This window comes from Phodopus roborovskii, unplaced genomic scaffold, assembly GCF_943737965.1.
Source record: "Phodopus roborovskii unplaced genomic scaffold, PHOROB, whole genome shotgun sequence".
In the NCBI taxonomy this organism is placed as follows: Eukaryota; Metazoa; Chordata; class Mammalia; order Rodentia; family Cricetidae; genus Phodopus; species Phodopus roborovskii.
Genome location: NW_026126636.1, coordinates 4,177,029 through 4,201,931, shown reverse-complemented (window position 1 = coordinate 4,201,931; position 24,903 = coordinate 4,177,029). Strand labels below are relative to the sequence as shown.

Sequence of the window (24,903 nt, the reverse complement as noted above, 5' to 3'; positions counted from 1 at the left end):
TCTAAAGGAGACCCGGAATGGGGACACTTCCCAGCTCCTTAATGACAATCCTTATCTTTTTGGAGGGAGGTTAAGGTGGAACATCTGTGTGACCCCTTTCTGATTTAGGCTTGCAGGGGGACTTTTTCTTTGTTAGTTTGTCTGTGACAGGGTCTTACTATGTAGCCCTGGCTTGCCTGGAACTCACATCACATTGTAGACCAGGCTGGCCTTGGTATCATCGGGGTCTACCTGTCTCTGCCTCCCAAGTGCTGGGACTAAAGGTGTGCTGTGGTTTTGTTTGGGGGTGGGATTGCTGGCATTTGTAGGCATTAAAGCCCTCTGTCTCTCCTGGATTCTTTGTTGGCAAGGCTGAGGGGTTAATAGAACCCTGGCATGACCAGAGTCGCCATGTGAAGGACACACTTGCACAGTGGGCAGATGTGGGGGGGTGTGGCTGTGGGGCTCACAGACCAGGCCCTAGAAGACTGGGAACAGAACTGGCTTGGGGGCACCAGGCTGTAGCTCCAGAGCCATGTTTCTCCCAGGAATCCAGAGCTGACGGGAGGCTGCTCCAGAGTGGGTGTTGGTGTGGATGCTAAAACTGCCTTCCTCCACTGCAGATAAGCCCCCCTGTACACAGCAAACCCCCACCCTGCCCTCCTCCCTGTCCTGGCCCCCTCCTCCTTCCACACTCTTCCGCCTAGGGTCTATACAAGCCCCCACATGGTCCCTGTTGGGGGCTCCCCTCCCCCCCCAATTCTGCCTTCTTGCACAGAAGGACTGTTGTCTGGGGGCTGGATAGAGAACAAGGCACCATTGAGTGGCTGGCAGAGGATTGGGGTCACCGGGAGGGGCAGCACCAGGAAAGGGGTGGCTTCTATTCGGCTACCAGATGGACTCCAGACGACCCCCAACACACCATGGGGGTGGTGGGGCGGAGCCCCAGAGGCATCAGGCTAGGCTGCCCTTGTGGGAATGCAGAGGAAAGTTAAAGGGGACTTAGGGTCAAAGGTCTCGGCGGCAAGGGAAAAGACCCCCAGACACCTACCCCTTCCTATCCCGGCCTCTCTCCTCGATGTAGCTAACTTAGCCTGTGTTCCCTAGGGCAACTCTTGAGCTCCATGCCCTAGCTACTGCAAGGTTTTCTGCCTCCTGTAAAGGAGGAGATCTCTCCCTGAGGGTAGGAGGCAGATGCAGAAATAAAAACAGAGGAGAGGCCTGGAAGAGGTCTGACCAGGAATGGAGTGCAGACAGAAGATCCCAGATGCCTTTAGGGGATCTTTGTACCTAGCTGCATTTTAACACCCTTCCCCAAGCCAGGAACTTGACAGTCCCTCTGGAAAACAACCAAAACCCTTGGTGGTCCCAAGAGTAGGATGGTGTCTCTCTCTGCTGGACACTATTAGGAACTACAAGCATCAGAGAGCGGGGCGGGTGTGTGTGTGTGTGTGTGTGTGTGTGTGTGTGTGTGTGTGTGTGTGTGTGTGTCCTTCCTGGGTGCAAGGCCAGATGCTAGAGGGACCAGGTGAGAATCGTGAGTAAATTGTGAGGCAGGAGACTATGAGACCATCCAGCACGGTGAGAATGATTGTCTTGACTAAGATGAGTGATGCCCAGTGGTCAGATGTAAGTGGATCTCCAGGCACCTTGCAAAGGGACCAAAGTGAGTGTGAGTGAGTGTGTGTGTGTGTGTGCGCGCGCGTGCGCGTACCTACATAGGGATGGAATATCTCTGGAGAGTCATGCCCATGGGTATGGGGGTGGACCTGGGAGAAGGTGGAGGAGGAATTGGACTTCCACTTTATACTTTGGAATTTTACATCCTGAAAATATACTATCTTTTTAAAAAGCTTAATTGAGGGGGCTGGAGAGATGGCTCAGCAGTTAAGAGTGCGCTTGAAGAGGACCTGAATTCTGTTCCTGAAACCCACGGCTCAAAACCCATGGTGAACCGATGCCCCAGGCCTCTGAGAGTACTGCACACACATGCACATACCCACACAAAGAGGCACAATTAAACATAAACTAAGTGTGTTATAAGCTTGATTGAGACTGTTAAGGGTAGGGCAGTCTGGTACATGCCTGTAATCCTAACATCTGGAAGGCTGAGTTCAGAAGAATTTGAGTTTGAGACCAGCCTGGTCTACACAGCAAGTCCTAGGTTAATCCAGGATGTGTTGCAAGATCCTGTCACAGTTGCTAACAATATTAAGTAAAATTAAATAATAAACTAAAAAACATACATTATTCAGTGTCTGTCTACACATATTGCCAGGATACCCTTATGATGCCAAATGCTTATCTGTTCAAATCCCTTATTTACAATGCTGTAGTATTTGTCCAGAATTTATCCATGTCTGCTGTAGATTTAAAATCACCCCCAGAGTGATTTTACAACACATTTATAGAGATGTTGTGTTGCAAGGTCAAAAGGTCAGACAGCCCCCCCCACTACCACCACCATAGGACTCCCCCAAAGTGGATAAACTCTCCTCTCACACAGAGCTGGCAGGTGCATAGGGATGATTGTATATGCAATATCTTTTATAAGCATATATTAATATAGATGGTAAAGTTATTGGCAGTGTCCTTCCTTCCTATTGATTTATTTCGTTTTTATTTGTGTGTGTGTGTGTGGTGTGGTATGTGTGTCTCTGTGTAGGGGTTGTATGTGTCTGTGTGTGGTGTGTGTTGTTGTAGGTGGCATGTGTAGGGTGTATGTGTGGGGTGTATTGTGGCATGTGTGTCTGTGTGTGGTGTGGTGTGTGTGTGTGTGTGTGTGTGTGTGCACCTGTGGTGCCCTCAGAGGCCAGAAGAGGACACTGGGTTCCCTGGAACTGAAGTTTCAGGCCTTTCTGAACAGCCCACCGTGGGTGATGGGAGCAGAACTCTGCTCCTCTGCAGAGCGGTAAGAGTTCTTAGCCTCTAAGTCACCTGGCCGGCGCCCTCGTGTTGCTTTTTGTGGATCATTGGCCCAGAGTGGCCTGTGGAACCTGGGATGGGCTGTGTTTTCTCAGCACTGTGGGTGTTCTTACTTAATATGAAAAATCAGCCCTCTATGTGGTCCCTGAGTAACCCAGCATTGTCAGGAATGCAATGAACGCAGAGCCAACGCCATGGGTGTTATGGAAGCAGCCTTGGGAGGCGTGGAGGATGGGTCAGAGGGCTCTGTCCAAGCCTGTCAATGAAAAGCTGTGTCCTCCTGGTCAAAGGCATGGAATCTACCTCTGGCCTTGGGTGAAGATGAGACATTCTGATCTGCTCCAAAGATTAGAACATGACATACCGTAGTCTAGCTTGCTTTTGTTGATGTCACTCTGACCAAAATTGACTTAGGGAAGGAGACTGGTTATTTCAGCATGCAGTCCAATGTTGGGAGGTGAAGGCGGGAAGATAAAGCAGAGACCATGGAAGAACACTGCTTGCTTGGCTTGTTCACAGGTCTCATGCTTAGCTAGCCTTCCTATACAAACAAGGGTCACCTGCCCAGGGAATGGTGTTGCCCGCAGTGGGCAGAGCTCTCCAGCATCTTTAAACAGCCCCCACAGACATGTCCACAGGTCCCTCTGACCCTGTCAGTTCCTCAGTGGGGATTCCATTCTCGGGTTCTAGGCTTCAGTTAACCCAGCTGGGCCTGTCTATCATCCAGCCAGATCATCCCTCAAAAAGGCGATCCACTAAAGCCATGCTAGGGAGATGGGAGGAATTATTATCCCCTTAATGCAATAATGTACTTATCCTTCCCTGAAGCCCCTCCCCTATGTAGATGCTTGAAAAGTTTTCATCTTGTAACACTGTAGCCTAACAGTTTTTTCTGAGTCCCTCCACCCTTCCCAGAGCATGCTTTTTCCTTTCCTGGCTGTCTTTTTTGTTCATGTACCTGCCAAAAATCCCAAGCATGCATTCTTTCCCTGGCACACTGGATTTTTTCACTCTTTCTCTGAAGCTCCCACACCTCTTCTCCCTTGCAGGTCTCCGTTGCCAAAGAGATGGCTTTCTCGATCCCTCTTCTCTAACACCTTCCTCGGCAGCTGCGGAGATCAACGGCCTGCCTGCCTGACCTGACGCTTGTTGCTTAACCTCTTTCCTATGGTGGTTTGGATAAAAACGGCCCCCATAGGCTCATAGGCAGTGGCACTATCAGGAGGAGTGGCCTTTTTGAAAGAAGTATGTCACTGGGGTGGGGGGGGGGAGCTTTGAGGGCTCAGATGCTCAAGCCAGTTCACTTCCCGCTGCCTGCTGATCCAGATGTTGAATCCTCAGCCTCCTGTCCAGCACCGTGTCTGCCTGCATGCCACCCTGCTCCCCACCATGATCATAATGGACTGAACCTCTAAACTGTAAGCCAGCCCCAATAAAACGTTGTCTCTTCACAGCAATAAGACCCTAATACAACACTCCCACCTGAGTTGTTTTAAAATTCTTTTATTTTTGAGTCCAAGTAAAGAGAGCGCAGGTCCTCATGCTGTGTGAGTGAGCCATCTCCACCCTCTAGAAGTGTATTTTTAACATGTATTTTGTGTATAGATGTTTTGCCTGAATGTGTGTATATGAGTCGTGTGTGTGGTGCCCACAGAAGTCAGAAGAGGTCTTAGACCCCTGGAGCTGGAGTTACAGATGGCTGTGAGCCACCATGTGGGTGCTGGGAACTGAACCTGGGCCCTCTGGAAGAACAGCCACCTCTCCAGCCCCTTAAAAGTGTATTTATTATTATTATTTTTTTTTTATGATGACCTCTCCCGATTTCCCAAGAAGTCGACTTTTAACTTTCTTGGTTTTAATTTGTGTTTTGTTTTTGAGACAGGGCTTTCAGTGTAACCCAGGCTCCTCTTGCCTCTCCTGGGACCACAGGTGTGCAACCACCACACCTGCTGATGCTTAACAGGTTGCTGACCAAACAAATTTGTCTTGTGGTTGAATGTGGCTCTAGGGCTTTCGACGTGAACTCTCCAGCTGAGGGAACCAAACTGAGGAGAGACTCAGCCCAGCCCAGCAGTCAATCACCCCATTGTAGTTGCTACTAATCCCAGAATGCTCCAGGGGTGGAGCTCGGGCCCAGCGTTTTCCCAACAGCAATTCCCTCCGCTGCAGATCTCTTCCCCTCTAAGTGCCCAGCTGGTTCCTTCACCCTTGACCCCAGCAACCTGGAGGCTCCTGGTCTGAATCCAACTACTGTAAGTTTCCTTTACTTTCACACAGTGTTACCAAAAAAAGTAACAGTTGCTGCTGTGCCTACCGTTGGTCTGTTGGGAATTTGATTCTCAGAGGAAGGATGTTGAGAGGCGGGGCCTTAGATTCATGGGCGTGGGCTATTCTAAAAGCAAGCCACTTGCTTCTTGTTACCCTCACTTGCTCTTCCACTCTCTGCCATGGGATGATGAGACCAGAAATCCGTCACCAGAGGCTAGCACCATGCGCTTTGAACCTCCCAGCCTCCAGAACCGTGAGCCGAACACAGACCAGTTAATTCTAAATGACCTGGCTCCAGGTATAATGTTAGGGCGGCAGAAAATGGAGCAAGACCAGGCCATTTCAATACAACCAGCTGTATTTCCTGCTTCTCCCGGGAAGTCTGGCCTAACTGGACCCAAGCATCACCTGGCAGCAATAGTTAGAGTGAGTTTTGTCTTCCCAGGGTGACCAAGTTCCATCTGTCCTTGGTTTTCACTGAGGATCTTTCTAGCTCCAGGCTGGCTCCTGACCCCAGACAGACGCATCATCTTCAGCAATGTCTGTGTAGTCAAGACCCCCACAGGATGTCACTGGAGCTCACCTATCCAAGTGAAGAGAAAGAGGCAAATGATATCCTTCCTCCCCACCCCCAAAGGCTTTGGCAGGTTAACTGACAAAAATGCCTGGGGCTGGACATGACCTGTAGAGGCCTGTTATCCCAGCAACGGGAAGGCTGGGACAGGAAGATTGGGAGTTCAAGGCCAGCCTGTGCTACATATCAAACCCTGTCTTAAAAAAAAAAAAAAAAAAAAAAAAAAATCAAGCAGGTCGGTCGGACAAGATGGCTCTGTGAGTTGAGGTTCTCGCTGCCAAGCCTGATGCCCTCAGTTGATAGCAAGCTTCCCCACCAACATGGTAAAAGATGAGAAGAGATTCCCGAAAGTTGTCCTCTGGCTTCTACATATACATCGTGGCATACCCCCACAAATATATAAAAGATCTTCCTGACAGACAGACAGAGGGGTAACTGGACTACAGCAAAGGCTTTGTTGAGGGGAAGAAGAGAACCAGAAATTTCTCTTTTTAGGCCTTCGGTCGGCCATTGCTGGGTGTAGGCAGAGAAAAGAATTAAAGAACCCCACTTAGCTGGGCGATGGTGGTGCACCCCTTTAATCCCAGGGCTCCAGAAGCAGAGGCGGGTGGATCTTCAGAGTTCCAGGACAGCCAGGGCTATCAGAAACCCTGTCTTGAAACACCCTCCCAGCAAAAACAAAAAAGAAAAAAAGAACAAAAAGAAAACTAGAACTCCATGTGACTAATAAGAGCCCTCCTCAGGGCCAACCGTTACCCAGGGCCCACAGGAAGGCAAGACTGTAGGAAATGAGGGCAGGTATAGTGGTACACACCTTTAATCCCAGCACTCGGGAGGCGAAGGGGAATGGGTTGGGGAATGGGTCTTCAGGGTAGCCTTGGCTACACAGAGAGAGCCTGTTTCCAAAAGGGGGTGGGGCCAAGACTTTATAAAAACAAGTTGCTTTAGTTTTGGGGGATTGTCCTTGCTTATGTTACACGGGGTGGGGGGAGGGGGCTCTCTGAACCGGGTGTGGCCTGGCTGTTTTAATGAGTTTTTGTTGGATAGGCTGAAAGGGACTGCAGCTGTTGCCCAGACAGCTGTTTTCTGCTGAATAGGGCAGTCAGGGTCCTCACCAGTGGAGGGGGAGGGGGAGGATGCCTATCCTTAACACCAAACAGTATTAATGACAAGATCAACACGCTGTGTGGAAAGAATGAAGATGTTTGAGTAAACCTGGGCCAGTGAGATGGCTCCCTGGGGAAAGGCGCTTGCCGCCAAACCTGGAAACCAGCATTGAACCCTGGCCACACATGGTGGAAAGTGAGACGTGACTACTGAAAGTTGTCCTCTGACCTCCACAGGACACACACACATGCACACACACACACACGAAATGTGAGTACATCTTTTTAAAGTTATTTTTTTATTCATTTATTTTTTTACTTTTATTTTACATATCATCCCAGTTCCCCTCCCTCCCTCCCTCTTTCCCTCTCTGTGACTACATTTTTAAAAAGAAGAATAATCTAAAAGTTAGTTAGCCAGGCAATGGTGGCACAAGCCTTATAGTCCCAGTACTCAGGAGGCAGAGGCAGGGGGATCTCTGTGAGTTCGAGGTCAGCCTGGTCTACAAGAGCGAGTTCCAGGACAGGCTCCAAAGCTACACAGAGAAACCCTGCTTTTGAAAAACAACAACAAAAAAGTTACAGAGTTTAGTTGAGGGTAAGAAATCATATTTATGTGTGATCTCTATGTTAAGTATATTTCTGCATATTAAATACCTTACTATCGATTCTCCCCCTAGCTAAAAGCTTTTGTCCTCCTGCCTCATAGCCTTTGCTCAGGGATCAGTTTCCAGCCAGTGACCCCTGGCTACCACTGCCCCGTCCTGACTTAACCCCTTGTGTATGTGGTCAGAGCCTGAGGCTGTGGGGTCTGTGAGTGTACAGTCTTGGGGTTGGCTGGCACTCGTGTGGCCTGCTGGCAGCCTGACCCCCATCTCAGCATCCTCAGTCACTCTGACCCTCCTTGCCCTGATCTCAAGGCCAACCCTGGGCTCTGAGCATGCCTGGGCCAGGCACACCCCTTTGTGGCTGACTATCTTGGCATTTTCAAGGGATTGTCCCAGTGCCTGTGGCTCTTGGGCTAGCTGTGACTGGCTTAGTGACGTGTGACTTAGGGCCAAGTCAAACCACTAAGGGTCAGACCCAGGTCTTGCATGTATGTGCAGGGGGAGAACAAAGGACAACAGAGTCCCATTGAGTCCCCCCCACCTCCAAAGACAGACAGAATCAGAGAAGCGCATCTTCACAGGAGGATGTCCCAGAAGCAGGCTCTGCCTCCTACTCCACTGTCCTCACCGAGACCCAGCTTCTTACCCACCAACCTCTGCCTGGTCCCCTGTCCCTGTCTGCAGTCTCTGTGTTCTATCAGCTGCAGCCAGAGGAAGCCTGTATCGCTGAGTCAGCTCCCACGGCCCTGCCCAGAGGCATCTCGTTCCAGCTAAAAGCTAAGACTTCCATGTCACCATGTGTAAGTCTCCCCATCTGACTCCTTATCACCCCCGGACTTACGATTTCCACTATCTCACCAACTCTGTGCTATACATCAAGCCTCTCTGCTGCTCCTCCCACGCCCCACAGGCCACACACCAGCCACCCAGGTCCCAGGGCCTTTGCACACCCAACAAGCAACTTTCCTAGGTGAGGGTGCATTCATTCAGTCGCTCCCTCATCTTCATTCTCCTGGGCTCCTCTCCGGTGCCACCTTCCCAATGAGGCCACTCAATTTAAAGTCACAGTGTGTGTGTGTGTGTGTGTGTGTGTGTGTGTGTGTGAGAGAGAGAGAGAGAGAGAGAGAGAGAGAGAGAGAGAGAGAGAGAGAGAGAGCATGTGTGGAGCTCACAGGTCAGCATTGGCTGGCTGTCTTCCTTAGTCACTTAACTTTGTATTTTGAACTCACAGATTCTGTGGGACTGGCTGCCCGGTGAGCTCCAGGGACACTCTTGTCTGAGGGGGCAGGAAGTACACAGTCTCCCTGGGGGACAGACAGACAGGGAGAGGGGCAACCCTTGGGGAGTCCACGAAGTCTGGCATAGCAAAATGAGGCAGGGCCAAGCCCCTCCCTCCTGGGTCAAGGTTGAGTAAGATATCCCGCCATAGGGAATGGGCTCCAAAAAGCCAATTCTTGCACCCAGGATAAGTCCTGGTCCCACTGTCAGGCCACCCGCCCCCCCCAACAGATCAGGCCACATAACTGTTACCCACATGCAGAGGGCCTAGTTCGGTCCCATGCAGGTTCCCCAGCTGTCAGTCCAGAGTCTGTGAGCTCCCACTAGCTTGGGTCAGCTGGCTCTGAGGTTTTCCTCATCATGATCTTGAGCCCCCTTGCTCATGTGCTATGAAGATGGTAAACTTCCAAGATGGCTGACTTCTCCCCCCTTCTCCTGACCCAGGACAAATGCTGGCAGCTAAAACAAAGTGTGGTGGGGTCCTTTTCTCCTACCAATAGGGTCCCCAAGTGATGGGCTGGCTCACCAAGGTCAAGGCCAGAATCAGGACAGTTTGAGCAGCTGTGAGCCAGTCAGTCAGCCAGCCTTTCTCTTATCCCACTAACCCTAAACTTCAGATTTAGGAAGCCCCAGGCCTCAAGGAGAGACTGTGCACGTGCGTGTGCGTGCACATGTACATTCCTGATCGAGTGTGCATGCGTGCCAGCGTGCTTTTTCTCTGTGAGCCTGCTGTGACCATGCTTCCTCACCCTAATAAAAGCCTTTCTTCAGCTGGTGAGTCTGTCTGCTGCCTGCTGTGACCATGCTTCCTCACCCTAATAAAAGCCTTTCTTCAGCTGGTGAGTCTGTCTGCTGCTGTCTGCACTGTTCACAGTTTCTCTGCTGCTGGCTGTAATGCTTCAGATCTTTTGAGCCTTTTCATTTTTTTTTAATACAATTTTTTTTTTTTTATTTAAAGTTGCAACAAGCTCATTTTACATGCCAATCCCAGTTCCCTCACTCCCCCCTTCCCCCTGTCTCCTTCCCAACCCCCATCCCATCCCCTTTCTGCTCCCCAGGGAGGGTGAGGCCTTCCATGGGGAGTCGTCAAAGTCTGTCATGTCACATCATTTGGAGCAGGGCCTAGGCCGTCCCCCGTGTGTCTAAGCTGAGAGAGTAACCCTCTGTGTGGAATGGGCTCCCAAAGTCCATTTGTACACTAGGGATAGATACTGATCCACTGTCAGAGGCCCCACAGACGCCCAGTCCTCCTAACTAACTCCCACGTTCAGGGGGTTTGGTTGGTCCTATGCTGGTTTCCCAGCTGTCAGACTGGAGTGCATGAGCCCCCTCCCCCTTGTCAGAGAAAACAAACCCAACTGAGATTCCTAGACCATAACAGCACCGTGTCTAGCTTTTTCTTTTTGTGGAGATTTATGTTGTTTTGTTGCTATCACTGTTTTAATTTTTTTGAGTATGGGTATTTTGCTTGCATATATGACTGTGTACTGTGTGTGTACAGTGCCAGGTAAAAACCAGAAGAGGGCGTCAGATCCTCTGGAACTGGAGTTGTGAGCCACCATGTGGGTGCTGGGAATTGAACCTGGGTCCTCCCGGACAAGCTATTAAGAACAGCCAGTGTTCTTAACCACTGAGCCCTCTCCCCCCCAGCCCCTCAAAGTCCACTTTCTGCCTGACATCACTTCCCTGCACACAGTTTAGTGTCTGGGTACTGGAAAGGAGGAAGGAGCTTGACTGTCTCACAAGCTGCCACCTGCCCCAAACAGAACTCACAGGTGCCTGAACACAGCTCAGAAATATTTCCCGGGCAGCTGAGTGAGAACCACACTTGTGAGTTAGTGCCCCGGACCCCAGCATGATTCAGGCCCCCACCTTCCTAAAGACAGGGACCACTGGAGAGAGCAAAGTAGGCCCACGTAGGTGGAGGGACCGAACTCACAGCCAGGCACCTGGGATCCAACTCTAGGGCTGCCATTTCTCCTCATGTGCCCTCAGCTGGGCACAGCTCTCACTCTGGTCCTCAGTTTCCCCTTGTGGCAACTGGGATAATAATAGCCAGTCCCCTGCGGGACTGCCCTTTTGGCTTCAATGGGGCTGTTGTGTGGGATACAGACAGCATGACTAATTCTGGAAGCTGGTTCCCTTCCTGGAAGGGGGTGGAGTGGGAGGGGTGGAGCTGTGGGGTTTTCATCAGGCAACAAAGGAACCGTTGTGGGCAGGGGCCCCCAGGGGAAGGAAACATCCAGCCCTGTGGGTCCTGGACAGAAGTCCCAGGTCTCAGAGAGGATTACCAGGGCGTTCACATTCTTTGAAGGCTGCATCAAGAAATACTGGTTTTTTGCAAGAGGAGGACACTGTGGTGTCCTGGGCTTCACCAGAAGTAGCAGTGAAGTTGGGGGAGAGGTCGCGCCTGGAAGGTTTCTATAACCCGATATTAAGTCTCTCTGGCCATGAGGCCGATTTAAGTCCAGGTTTAGTTTGAGCAAAGCATTCCCAGGTGGTCCCAGGGGAAGAGGAGAAAACCGAGGGGAGAGCCATGAGTAGGGGGCTTTTAATGCCCTCTGTGAGTAGAGGTAGAATGCCCATAACAGCCCAGTGGCTCACATACTCTGCCAGAAGGTCTCTGGGCCTAAGCACTTTCTTACACGCGGCAGCCATGCCGGACTGAGCCACTCAGACAGTGCCACTGAGCACAAAAACGCAAGTCACAAAGCAGGGCAGTGGTGGAGCAAGCTTTTAATCCCAGCACTCGTGAGGCAGAGGCAGGCGGATCTCTGTGAGTTCGAGACCAGCCTGGTCTACAAGAGCTAGTTCCAGGACAGTCTCTAAAACCACAGAGAAACCCTGTCTGGAAAAACCAAAAAAGAAACAAAAACAGAAACAAACAAAACACCGGTCACACTGACGGCCCCTGGTAAGTGCCAGGCAGCTGTCAAAAGGTGATGTGTGCACAGGAGCTGGCATGATTCTCAGAGCGGACAGGGGCTGTGCCAAGAGCAGACTGGTGTAGAGGAAGACAGCTTGGACGACATGACTCTGTGAGCATGGCTTGGCTGGAGGCATTTCCTACCAGAAGAGTACCACAGGAGCAGAGAATGATGGAAAGGGCGGAGGGCAGCAGAGGGACTGCTATGGAGATGCGGTGGCCATGGTGATGGTGATAATGACGGTGGGAGTATTGGAGGTGATGGTTGATGTGAATAAAGTGCGGTGACCCTTGGCGAATTCCTTCGCAGGTGAGGGGGACCGAGGTTGGGGACAGACAAGCCAGGCCGACAGAGCTTAAGTGAGAAGTTTTATTAGAAAGGGAAGCAGTGGGAAAGGAAAGAGAAAAGATGTAAAGAGAGAGACAGAGGACAGAAGAGAAGAGAGAGACAGGAAAAGTCTGCCCCGGGGGAACAGCGGGGGGGGGGGGGCGCTAAGTGGGCGGGGTCTGTCTTTTAAAGGTGTCTTTGCACCTGCATGCAGACTACTTAGTCATGGAGCCCTGGGCTGACCAGGGTACTGTCTGAGTGCATTCTGCCAGGTGTCAGGGGAGGCCAGCGTAATGCCCGAATCCTTATAATGGTGGTAGTGGTGATTATGATGCTAGCGATGTCAGTGATGATGGTTGTGGTGATGATGGTGGTGGTAGGGACGGAGGATGTGGTGATGGTTGTGATGTGGATGCTGGCGACGATGGCCATAGGGTTCTTGTGCCAGGGGCACTGAAAAGGGCCTGAAGTTATTTGTCAGCTCTTCAGGGATAGGATGTGGCTCAGCAGTAGCTCCTTGCCTCACACGCAGGAGGGCTGGATTCTGTCCTCAGCTACAAAAGTTAATGTGACCCTATAATCACAACTAAGGGAAAAGAAACAAACAGGAACTCTGCCGCTGCTTCGCGTGGGGCCTGTCCCTGGAAGACTCCACATGTCCAGTGTCCTGCCAGCAGCTGGGAGATCACAGGGTCTCTCAGCAGGGCCACCTCCAGGCCTCTGTCCTGGCCAGCCCTCACTGCCAGCCGCTGCAGCTCTCTGTGCCATGTTGGAAACAGTTAAGAGCCTCAGGCCAAAGTCCCAAACCGCTTTTGTCCTGACTCAGTGTGAGCTGCCCTCCTTAGATCGTAGGTTCTGCAGTCTGCTTGTTTGGCTCCCAGTTCCAGCTCAGCCACATGGGCAGGTCTCCCAGTGTGTGCCACCCTGCTCTGGGACCACCGGCCCCCAGCAGCCAGGGCAGCCCAAGGGCTGAGAAACCACGGGCTCCCTGAAGCTACTCCACTGTGAGGTTTTGTTTGTTTCCTTGAGATAAGGTTTGGCTATGCAGCCCAGACTGGACTGAATAAGCCTCCTGCCTCAGCCTTCCAAGTGAGTGCTAGGCTAACAGGCCTTCACGGACACCCCAGGCTTCCACTGTTTAAAGAGTTACGGTGGCTGGCAGCTACATCACATGTGGCATGATCAAGCTGTGGGCCATGGCGTGTTCCCTGTCCCCCTTCTCCTGGTGACAGTGGGGGGCATCTGGGATTCTGTTACATGTGTGTTGGTGTCTCCTCTTCATCTGAGGGTGTCATTCACACGGACAGCGAGACCTTGTTTGACACGCTGTTACCCACAGCCTTCATCGGTCAACTCTCACAACTGCACAGGTGGGTGTGAGGGCCTCGCTCTCCACGTTTTTATTTTAAAGGAAAACAGGCACAGAGGTGCTAAGTAATTTTTCCAGGGCACCCAGAGAGTGGTGTTGCTGGGTTCTCACCCGGGCAGCTTAGCATTGGGATCTGGACTTTCCTCAATGCCGCAGAGGCAAACACCAACCAAACAACAACAAAAAACAGAGCTGGTTCCGGCAATGTGGACATGCAACCTCAGCTACACTGGAGGTTGAAGATAGAGCATGGGTTCACACCGGGCAGGGACAACTTAGCAAGTTTAGTCTCAAAATAGAAATCACAAAAAGAGTTAGGGATGTAGCTTGGTAGAAAGTGCCTGCTGGGAATATGGCTGAGCGGTAGAGCAGCTGCCTAGAATCCCCCAGTGAGGGGCTGGGGTGTGGCTCAGTGGTAGAGCCCCTGCCTAGAATCTCCCAGTGAGGGGATAGGGTGTGGCTCAGTAGTAGAGCCCCTGCCTAGAATCCCCCAGTGAGGGGCTGGGGTGTGGCTCAGTGGTAGAGCCCCTGCCTAGAATCCCCCAGTGAGGGGCTGGAGGTGTGGCTTAGTGGTAGAGCCCTTGCCTAGAATCCCCCAGTGTGGGGATAGGGTGTGGCTCAGTAGTAGAGGTCTTGTCTTACATGCACAAAGCTTTAATCTTTGGAACTAAAATCATGGTCACAATGACTGTTGAAACTGCTTAATGCTCTTGACAAAAATGGCCTGGCAGCAAGGCAAGGACACGGGAAGTGGACATTTGTCCTTTGAGCACTGGCCAGTACCTATTGCCACCACTAACCTCTTCCCAGCCTCTGCCAGGCCATCTCCCCAGGGGTTGGCCTGGGTCAGGAAGACACCAATTGGAGAATCCCGTTCCCAAGCCACAGGACAGGTTCAAGAAGGAGCCAATCAGAGCTGCACTACGAACTGATGTTTGGGTTTCCTCAGGACTCTTTCTCTTGCCGAGCAGAAATTGAGGGGCTGCCAAGTGTGTTCTGGGAGATTGTGTCTTCAGGAGGAGCCAGTAGGGTGGGAAGCAATACAGAGCCACGGAGGCGGACCGTAATGGCACAGTTGGAGTACCTGAACAGAGCCTGGCCTGAAATCCCCACAGCGTTCATGAGGGGAGCCATCCCAATGAGCAGACTGACAGGCAGGTGGGTGGAGGCAGTGGGCGTGGACTAACAGGTGGGAGGAGGCAGCGGGCGTGGCGAAATCCTGGGCAGGGCAAGTACCCCTTGCTAGCCTCTGCCTGGAGTCATACAGAGGCTTCCCATCTGGACCTACTAGGTGTGGTCCCTCTCTACCATGCACAGACTTTCTACCAGCACAGCGCCCCCAAAGAGGGAGAAACACAGAGGTCACAGAGACAGGTCTCCATGTGGACTAGTGCACCTGTCAGCTCAGTTGCAAGCCTGGGTAGCTGCATCCCACATAAAGCAGGCAAAGATGCACACCCTCCCCTTTGTGATGCTCAGGGGACTAGGCTGGGAGAGCGACTGGCTTGGGAAACAGGGAAACACAAGCAGCTGCATGTGACAGAGACAGGTGGTGTGGGAGCTCAGGGCACCTCCTGGGTCCCTACCCAGGCGACACTGGACACAGGCATAGGTCTCATATAGCATGACAAATATGTAATGACACTAGCCCCAGGAGACTAGGAAGCCAGCATCAGCCTGCGTCACCCTCCTCAAGGCACTGAGGTGGACATCATAAAGCCACCAATCATATGCAGTGGGTGAGTCTGTGCTTGCCAGACTCCCGGGACCAGGCCTGAGACTCCCTGTCTTAGTTTCTTTTCTATGCTGTGATAGAAATTGCCTTGTTTATAGAAGAAAGGGCTAATTTGGGGCTCAGGGCTCTAAAGGATTGGGCCCACAATGGTGGGAAGGGCATGACCACAGGGGCGGGAACAGAATTGTGGCTTGAGAAGCAGCTGAGAGCTCACATCTCAAACTGCAAAGAGGAAGCAGAAGCCACATACTGGAAACTGGGCATCGTTTTTGAAACCTCAAAGCCTGCCCCCAATAACATACTTCCTCCAGCAATGCCACACCTCCTAACCCTACCCAAACACTGTTATCAATTGGGGACCAAACATTCATTTGGGCACCCAAATACCAGGGACATTTCATGCAAATCACCACACTCCGCTAGAACCTTTGGGGTGTGACCCTGCCTCTTTAGATGGATGCCATGCCCCGGACTGGCTTTACTTGTATCTGTCAGGCAGGATGTGAACTGAGGAGTGTGGAAATGAGGTGGGGGGGGGGCTTTGTCAAGAAAGCCTTTGGCTGTGGACATAGCTCAGTGGTAAAGCACTTGCTTGCCTGGTTATACACAAGGTCTTGGACCCCATCCTAACACCACCACCCCAAAATTGCAGTGGCACATGCCAGGCCAGCACGTGCTACACAGAGAGACTCAAAAGAAAAACAAGTTGCTGGAAAGACCGCTCCGTGGTTAAAAGCATGTATCGCTTTGGCAAAGAACCAGCGTTGGGTTCCCAACACTCACGTTAAGTGGCTCATGACTGCCTGCAACTCCAAGGGATCCAGTGCCCAGCTCTGGCCTCTGCAGCCACTGCACTCACGCACAAACACCTAGACAGATGCATACACATAAATAAAAATAGAAGACTTGGAAAAGGAAAGTACACCGTGCCATTTCCAGTTGGCTCTCTGTGTCTCCCGCTGGTGGGTCACATGTGAGCTCCCAGCTTCTGCTGCAGCCCCATGCCTGCCCGCCCTGCTCCCATGCTCCCATGGACTCTGACCCTCTGGAACTGTACGCCATGAAATCAACGTTGTTTATAAGCTTCCATGGTCATGGTGTCTTATCACAAGATAGAAAAGTAACGAAGACACGAACTCAGGTCTGTGGCTGTCAGGCTCTCCTAGGGCTGGCTAACACTCATCCAGAAGAGCAGTCAGGGCAGGCCCCACAGCTATGAATTTCAACAAGTTCCCCATGATGCTGATGGTCAGGGATAGCCTCTTGAGGACCAATGATGTTGAAGATAAAGCACCGTTGCTGGGATTCAGGGGCAGTGATAGTGCGGCCTTCTGCTACAGCAGCCTGGATGCAGGCAGGGGACGGAAGATGGGGTTGGGGGCAGGGTTGGATCGTGGGATAATCATTTCCCTATGGAAGTCAGTCAGAAGAGGATTGGCCAATCAGGGTCAAGGTCACAGGTGTGACAGGGCATGGAGTGTTCGGCTGCTTGTATCTGGTGATTTTCTTGGAGAGACCTGGGAGGAATGTTTGTTTGTTCACCCCAAACAGGGAGGAAGATGATGGACCAAGGAAAGTCTCCCTCAAGCCCAGCTCAGCCAGTTGCTTGGGCAACTCAGAGCAGCAGCACCCCAAAAACGTCCATCCTCACGAAATATCCCTCCTCTCCTATAGTATGAGCAGCAGCAGCAGGGCAGGAGGGTTAGGGTTAGGTTAGGGTTAGGTTAGGGTTAGGTTAGGGTTAGGTTAGGGTTAGGTTAGGGTTAGGTTAGGGTTAGGTTAGGGTTAGGTTAGGGTTAGGTTAGGGTTAGGTTAGGGTTAGGTTAGGGTTAGGTTAGGGTTAGGTTAGGGTTAGGTTAGGGTTAGGTTAGGGTTAGGTTAGGGTTAGGTTAGGGTTAGGGTCTCATGGGGTTAGGGTTAGGGTTAGAGTTAGAGTTAGGGTTTAGGGTTAGGTTAGGATTAAGGTCTCATGAGGGTCAGGGTTAGGGTTTAGGGTTAGGGTTAGGGTTAGGTTCTTATGAGGGTTGTATAACCCTCCCCACCCATTGCCACATACCCAGTATGTTACTTAACCTTTTAAAATTATTTTGAATTTTATTACATCTTATTTGTGTGTGTGCGTGTGTTTAAGTTGTGGTACACATGTGGAGGTCAGGGGACATCTTGCAGAAGGGAGTTGGTTCAGGCTTGACAGCAAGTCCCTCTACCTACTGAGCCGTTGTGTCACAGGCCCAGGTCCTTGTTTTATTTTCAGACTGGGAATGAAACCCAGAGCCTTGCACTTGACGTGGATGGTTCGTCTTGGCTGTCAACTTGAATGGATTGAGAATCGCCGTGGAAACACCCCTGTGGATCTGCCTGTGAGGGTGCTGGAGCCTGAGACTGAGTCTGAGGCAGATCTCCCTGACCTCAGCATTGTAAGCAGTCACAGGGAGTAAAGGTTGAAATCCCAGCACCACAGGGTGCCCACATCGCCAGCAGCCCCTCAGCTGATTGCTCAAGCCCCATTGAAGTGACCGAGATCAAAGTCATCTAGAATACCTCATCCCCCCTAAACACTCCTTCTGGCTTCTCCACAAATCTGGGGTGCCTTGGTGTCCCCAGAAGCATCCATGATACCCAAACTGTAGCTGAAACATTTTCATGGAGGTCCCAGGCACTGGGTGACCACTCTACCTTACGACCTGGGGGGTGTGGGCCCTGGGGGGGGGTAGGCCCTGGGGGTGGGTCCTGTGTAGTGGGCCCTGGGTGGTGAGTCCTGGGCGTGGACCCTGGGTGATGGGCCCTGTGTAGTGGGCCCTGGGGGTGGGCCCTGTGTAGTGGGCCCTGGGTGGTGAGACCTGGGTGTGGGCCCTGGGGGTGGGCCCTGGGTGGTGAGTCCTGGGGGTGGGCCCTGGGCGTGGGCTCTGGGTGGTGGGCCCTGGGTGGTGAGCCCTGGGGGTGGGCCCTGGGCGTGGGCCCTGGGTGGTGAGCCCTGGGTGTGGGCCCTGGGGGTGGGCCCTGGGTGGTGAGCCCTGGGTGTGGGTCCTGGGCGTGGGCCCTGGGTGGTGAGTCCTGGGGGTGGGCCCTGGGCGTGGGCCCTGGGTGGTGAGTCCTGGGGGTGAGTCCTGGGGGTGGGCCCTGGGTGATGGGCCCTGTGTAGTGGGCCCTGGGGGTGGGCCCTGTGTAGTGGGCCCTGGGTGGTGGGCCCTGGGGGTGGGCCCTGGGGGTGGGCCCTGGGTGGTAAGTCCTGGGGGTGGGCCCTGGGCGTGGGCCCTGGGTGTGGGCCCTGGGGGTGAGTCCTGGGGGTGGGCCCTGGGTGAGTGAGAGTGAGACTGAGGTGGACTGGCACACGGTGGGGTGGGGTGGGGTGGGGCGGGGCGGGGCGGGGCTTGGGAAGTTCCCAGGGATTACTCTTGCCTCCTAGCCTGACTGCTGCTGGGCTGGATGAGAGGTGGAGGAGAAGGGAAGGAGACGGTGCCTCCAGGCTTGCTCAATTGGTGGCACTGTCACCAGCACCCAGGACCCAAAAAGAGGTCTGACCCTATGCACAGGGAGGGCAGGATGCAACTGTTGTCACAGACAGGGAAATTGAGGGAGTGTTTGACATAGAGGGGACACATGGCTATTATAGGCTGCCCGGGGCCAGGCGCCGTATCTGCAGTGTGGTAGGGATGCCTGCCCCCCCCCCCCAGCATTTGAACTGTTACAGGGAGACTAAAGACAGAGGGGGAATTCACCAGGAGAGGCTGCTGGGGTGGCTCAACAGTAAAGGTACCGCCACCAAACTTGACAGCCCCAGTTCAATCCCAAGGACCCATATGGTAGAAGAGAGCTGATCCCTGACCTCTATACATGTTACACACACACACACACACACACACACACACACACACGCACGCACGCACGCACGCACTCACAGAACAAGAGACTCCACACTCAGTGGAGACGGAAAGGGCTCAGAACCGTGTCTGCAGAGATTCAGGATGACATTTGGCCAGAGCCAGGGATGGGGACCCCTTCTTCAAAATGTCACCCCAGTACTCAGGAGGAAGGTGGGAGAGTTTGAGGCCAGCCTGAGCTACACAGTGAGAGTCCTTCTCCAGGAAAAAGAAAAGGTAGGGCAGGGCTGGAGAGCGCGCCACTTCCCCAGAGGGCCGGGAGCTCCCAGCACCCATGGCTCATCACGGCTCCAGCTTCAGGGCATCCAATACCACTGGCTTCTGAGGACACTCACACTTACGGACACATGTTCCTCTGACATCCTTCACCATGCTGTTTGAGACAGGGTCTCTCGCTGAACCAGGAGCACGCAGATGGGCTAGATTATCTATCGGGCAGTGATTCCCAAAGATCCTCCTCTGTTTCCTCAGCACTGGGTTACAGGCATACACTTCGGGATCCAGCTTTTTCAGTGTGTCCTGGGGATCAAACTCAGAACTCCATACTTGTGTGACAATTATTTCTCCTGCCAAACCATCGTTCAGGCTGCAGCAGGCAGCCCCTGAGGCTGGACCTTTAGAAGGAGCCCATTTCCCTGCTCTGTTAGCTGCCAACTGGATCCAATGTCTGTTCTAAAGTAAACGGCCCCCAACTCTGATGGCTTCCCTATGAAAGGTGGGGGCTTCGTCCCCGCCCTTAGAGTTCAGGCAGATTGGCAATTGTACTGGCTAACCAAAAAGCAAAAACAAGGCCAGGCATCTTTTATCCCAGCACTCAGGAGGCAGAGGCAGGCAGATCTCTGAGTTTGAGGCCAGCCTGGTCTACAGAGTGAGTTCCAGGACAGCCAGAGACACACAGGGAAACCCGGTCGTGGAAAAAAAAAAAAAAAAAAGAATCAGTTAACCAAACAACAACAACAAAAAGCAAAGCAAAATCAAGGCTGGAATGTCAATGGCAGAAGCTTCTGAAATACTAACTCACTCTGGAGCCCTGGTTACCTTGTAAGAAGTAAGATGTCTTGAGGCATCAATGATGTGACAGAGCTCAAGCCACTCAGTCAGAAGATGAGCTGGTGGTGGCTGTGGAGGCCAGCCTTCCATCCATCCATCCATCCAGCCAGCCAGCCAGCCTTCCATTCATCCAGCCTTCCATTCATTCAGCCTCCCAGCCATCCATCCATCCAGCCTCCTAGCCTCCCAGCCTTATAGCCTCCCAGCCTTCCAGCCTTCCAGCCTTCCAGCCATCAAGCCTTCCATCCATCCAGCCTTCCAGCCTAGACACAGATTATGGGTCAAGAAGCCTCCATAGTCCCTTACACACCAAGTCCTTGGTCCTTTTTGTTGCTAACCAACTGCAGCGCATCATGGAGCAGACACAGCTACCCCTGGCCAACCTTCCATGCCACTGAGCCAGTGAGCCTAATAGAAGGGTTATTATCCCCTGCTAGGTTTGGGCGGTTTGTTTTGCAGCCAAAGGGCAGAACAGCAGCTCCTTGAGTAACTTGCATTATTGTAATAACATTGCTTTTATGCAGAAACCAAAAATTCATCTCCCCACGCACACCACTGTTTGAACCTTCCCTAACAATTACCTCTGAATGTAAAATTAATGGCCTTCAGAGCCCTTGTTAATCACGGCAGCGTTTCCACCCGTAAGTCTAGCACGAGGAAGAAAGTGCACATTACTCTCGGCTTGACTGTGAGGGTGCTAGCATTCTCACACACAGAGCCTGCGTGCGCTTGCATGTGCACAGGTTCTTCTGTAGGCATGAGAAGAACAGAGCCAGTTGTAGGGGTGCAGACCTGTATTCTCAGGAGCCCCGGGCAGGAGGATGGCAAGTTCTAGGTCAGCCTGGGCTACAGTCACGGTTTGAATCTCGAATATCCCCCACAGCTTCCTGCATCTGGGTACACAGTTCCCAGCTAGTGGTGCTGGTCCCAGAGGCTATGACACTGAGGTAGGGGAACCCAGCTGGAGGACAGAGTTCACCGGGGCGGCGGGGTTGGTGGCGCGGGGGGGGGGGGGTTGACAGTTTCTGGTTTGGTTCTTTCTCTCTGCTTCTTCTGACCCAGCATGGTGTGAAGAGCTTTGGGTTCCAGCTCCCACCACTGTGACCGTCTGCCCAACCCCCACCGTGATGGATCATTGTTCCTCCAAAACCATAAGCCAGCATAAACCTTCCCTTCAGTTATCCCAGGGATTTCGGCACAGCAGTGAGAAAAGCGACTGTCACAAATATAGATAGATGCTGTCCGGAGAGAAAGGGCACGGGTGGGTTTATGTCTGTCACTCCAGAACCCAAGAGGCTGAGACAGGCGGATGAAGGGCTTCAGGCCATCCTTGGCTACCTAGTGAGTTTGAGCTAGCCTGGGCTACATGGGACCCTGGTTGTCTGTTTTGTAAACAATGTGAACACGGTAGTGGAGAAAGAGAAAGTTTCTGGAGGCCGCAGAGCCCTCCCCTGCCACTTGAGGGCATTAGGGTCTCGTGGCGATGGAGAATGAAGATGCTGGAGGAACCCAGAGTGGAGGTCCCTGGTTTATAGTCTCCTGGTGTTCCTCTGTGGTTTGCATCTGGTGTGCCCCCTGGGGCTGGAGAGGTGGCTCAGGGGTTAAGAGCATTGACTGCTCTTCCAGAGGTTCCAAGTTCAACTCCCAGCAGCCACATGGTGGTTCACAACCATCTGTAATGATATCTGGTGCCCTCCTACATGCTGGCAGAACACTGTATGCATAATAAATATATAAATCTTTTTTAAAAAATCTGCTGAGCCCCTTTGTGGCCCCTTGGAAGCTTGGTCATTGGGGACTAAGAGGCAGGGCCTGGAGCAAGGGCTTTGGGGTGTTAATGCTAGGAAGAAAGGTTTCTGTTGCTATGATTGATAGAACACCGTGGCCAAAAGTGACTTAGGGAAGAAAGGGTTCATTTCAGCTGGACGGCTCTTGGCTCACACTCCATCACTGAGGGAGTCAGGGCAGGGGCCTGGAGGCAGGATCTGAAGCAGAGGCCATGGTGCAATGCAATGCTACTTACTGGCTTGCTCCACGTGGCTTGTCCAACCTATGTTCTGATAGCAGCCAGTACCACCTGTGGGGGGGGGACCTCCACACTGGGCGGGGCCCACCCACATCAATCATCAACCAAAAAAGACTGACCAACAGGTCAGTCTGATAGAGGCATTTTCTCAACTGAGCTTCCCACATCCCAGATGGCCCCAAGTAGTGTGAAGTGGACACGGAACTAGCCCGTACGAGAGGGATCACTAAGCACTGGTGAGGCCTAAGAGTGCTTATTCCAGAAGGACAAGGCTAGCCCTGCCCTTGTCTGCCTGCAGTCTCTTCCAGTGATCTTTTCCCCATGGCTTGCTCCACAGCATTACTGGATGCCAGGGGTGCCTGTGGGCTGCATCACTTTGGACTGCAGGAAAACACCCCCACCTCTATTTTGGAACAGGTTCTCTCTATGTAGCCCAGGCTGGCCTCAAATTCATGACCCTCTTTGTGTGTGTGCGCGCACGTGCATGCATGCACGTGTGTATGGGTGTGTATGTGTGCAGGTGCTCTTGGAAGCCAGAAGAGGGTGCCCAGATTCCCGGAGCTGGGGTTACAGTTTGTTGTGAGCAGCACGATGCGAGTGCTGGGAACTGAACTCAGGTCCTTTGAAAGAACACCAAGCACTCTTGCTGCTGAGCTATCTCTTCAAGCCCTTAAACTTCGTTTCTTAATAACCACCCTTGGGTGTCTTACTATAGCAATGGAAAAGAAATAAATACATGTCCAAATTGCTACCAGATCCCCTATGGCCATCAGGACAGGGCCATGCTATCTCCAAGCTGTGCCCTCTCTCTACACAAGCATACTTCTTCCTCCAAAATATATCTGTTCAGACCCTCCACAGGGCATTATGCTCCTGGAGAGGCTTCAAGCTTCTAAAACACAAGAACAGCACATTTTCAGCCGACAATTACAAAAGGAACATTTATGCTCATCCCCTCCAACTTTCTGTATACGTGTGTGTGTGTGTGTGTGTGTGTGTGTGTGTGTGTTTCTGGGATCTGAACCCATGCCCTTGAGCATGCTAGGTGAGTCATGTTCATATCTAACAAATCAACATTTAACTGACCCCCAAAATGCCACAGACAAGGCAGTTTTGGGAACCCCCTGAGGGGCAGTGTTCTGCAAGTAACATGTGGGGCTGTTAGGCTTTGAGTTGGCAACACAGTGGTAAAGGCAGACCCTACTAAGGCTTTGGGGGCCAGGTGCTGATGGCTAGAACATTTCCAGACAAATGGAGTGTGAGTCCCTCCAAGTGCTTTAGAAGAAATGTCTCTGGAGCTTGAGGCTGACCACCTATGTGTTCTCATGTTTATCAGTTATGATCGTAAACAGGCAGTGGTGGTGTGTGCTGCTGAATCCATGCACTGGGAAAGCTGAGGCAGGCGGATTGTCACATATTGAAGACCAGCTTGGGCTACATAGAATACCAGACCAGTTATGGCTCCATAAAGAGATCCTGCCCCTGCAACCTCACACCCACACCCATGCATCCGCACCCCCCAGAAAGCTGGATGCAGTGACAAGGCCCTTAATCCCAGCACTTGGGAGACAGAGGCAGGTCTGTCTCTGGGAGTTCAAGCTAGCTTGATCTTCATAGAGAGTTCCAGAACAGCCAAGACTACATAGTGAGATTTGGTCTCAAAAAGAAAAAAGCCCCAAAGCAAGAAAAGAAAAAAGAAACTTAGAATTTTAAAAAAGTCTTGAAAATCAGTGTCTGTTAAGCACTTTCTCCTGCCACTGAGTAGAGCGTCCTTTTTTGGCTGAAGAACCCTAAATTCTCAAGTGCCAGGGCAGCAGTGCCCCCTGGTGGCCACCGAGCTCTGCTGATGCAGCGGGAAGGGGTACTGAGGGGCGGGTGCTTCAAGCTGTACTTAGAAGGCCTGTCGCTCACTCCTTCTCTCTGTCTCTCTGTCCCACAAGGTTTTGTTTTCTCTTGCCCCAAAGCAGATGTGTTTATTGATCTTGGATATCTGATGTCCATTTTTCCTCAAAACAACTCGTTCTTTCTTTTTTGAAAGGTTTATTTATTTTATGTATATGGTGCTCTATCTACATATAGAGTCTACATGCCAGAAGAGGACATCCGATCCCATTGCAGGTGGCTGTAAGCCACCATGTGGGTGCTGGGAATTGAACTCAGGACCTCTGGAAGAGCCACCAGTGTTCTTAACCTCTGAGCCATCTCTCCAGCCCCTCATTTTCTTTTGAAGAGTCTCTCACAAGCATCTCGTGTGGTTCCTGAAGACCCAGCACCCATCCCCAGGCAGCATTTCGAGTAAAAGGTACTCCAACAAGGTCACATGACCCAACTGACCACTGAAAGCTGGGCATCCTTGGGACACCCCCCACTTCCACTTTCTAGTGTCCTCGTGAAAAGTGCACCCCCTTACATCCACCCCGCTGGACATCCTGAACCTGGTCCACAGCACGTACCCTGGCTTACATAGAAATGAGGTATGTCTCTTGTGGGAAAGACTACTTGGGAATGGAGCTCACACAAAATAATGGAGATCTGAGAGCTTTCGGATTGAGCAATGCCTAAAGTCAGACTCTCCTGGGTACTTAATACCCTTCTCCAATATCTCCCTCCTTTTTATTTTTTAAGATAGGATCTATCTGTCTGTGTAGCCAAGGCTGGCCTGAAACTCACTATGTAGCCCAGGCTAGCCTTTAACTTGTGACGTTCCTCCCAAGTGTTGGGGTTATAGGAGTGAGCCACCATGATTGGCTTAAATGCTTTCTCACATGGGTAAGAATTGGGGGGGGGGCTCCCAATCCCATCCTGATTTGCCTTCAGGCCTCTCTGCTGCTCTCAAAATGTCCACATTGC

The 24,903-nt window shown here is 52.0% G+C and overlaps 1 protein-coding gene across 1 annotated transcript; it reads right to left on the bottom strand.

Annotated features, from left to right (window-relative positions):
- Nucleotides 1-17,773: 17,773 nt before the first annotated feature.
- On the bottom strand, nt 17,774-19,349 carry LOC127238903 (proline-rich protein 2-like). Its single transcript, XM_051207674.1, has 2 exons — nt 19,319-19,349; nt 17,774-18,390 (listed from the first exon to the last, which is right to left on the bottom strand). The coding sequence occupies exons 1-2, from the start codon at nt 19,347-19,349 to the stop codon at nt 17,774-17,776; spliced, it is 648 nt and encodes a 215-aa protein (XP_051063631.1).
- Between the last annotated feature and the right edge of the window lie 5,554 nt (nt 19,350-24,903).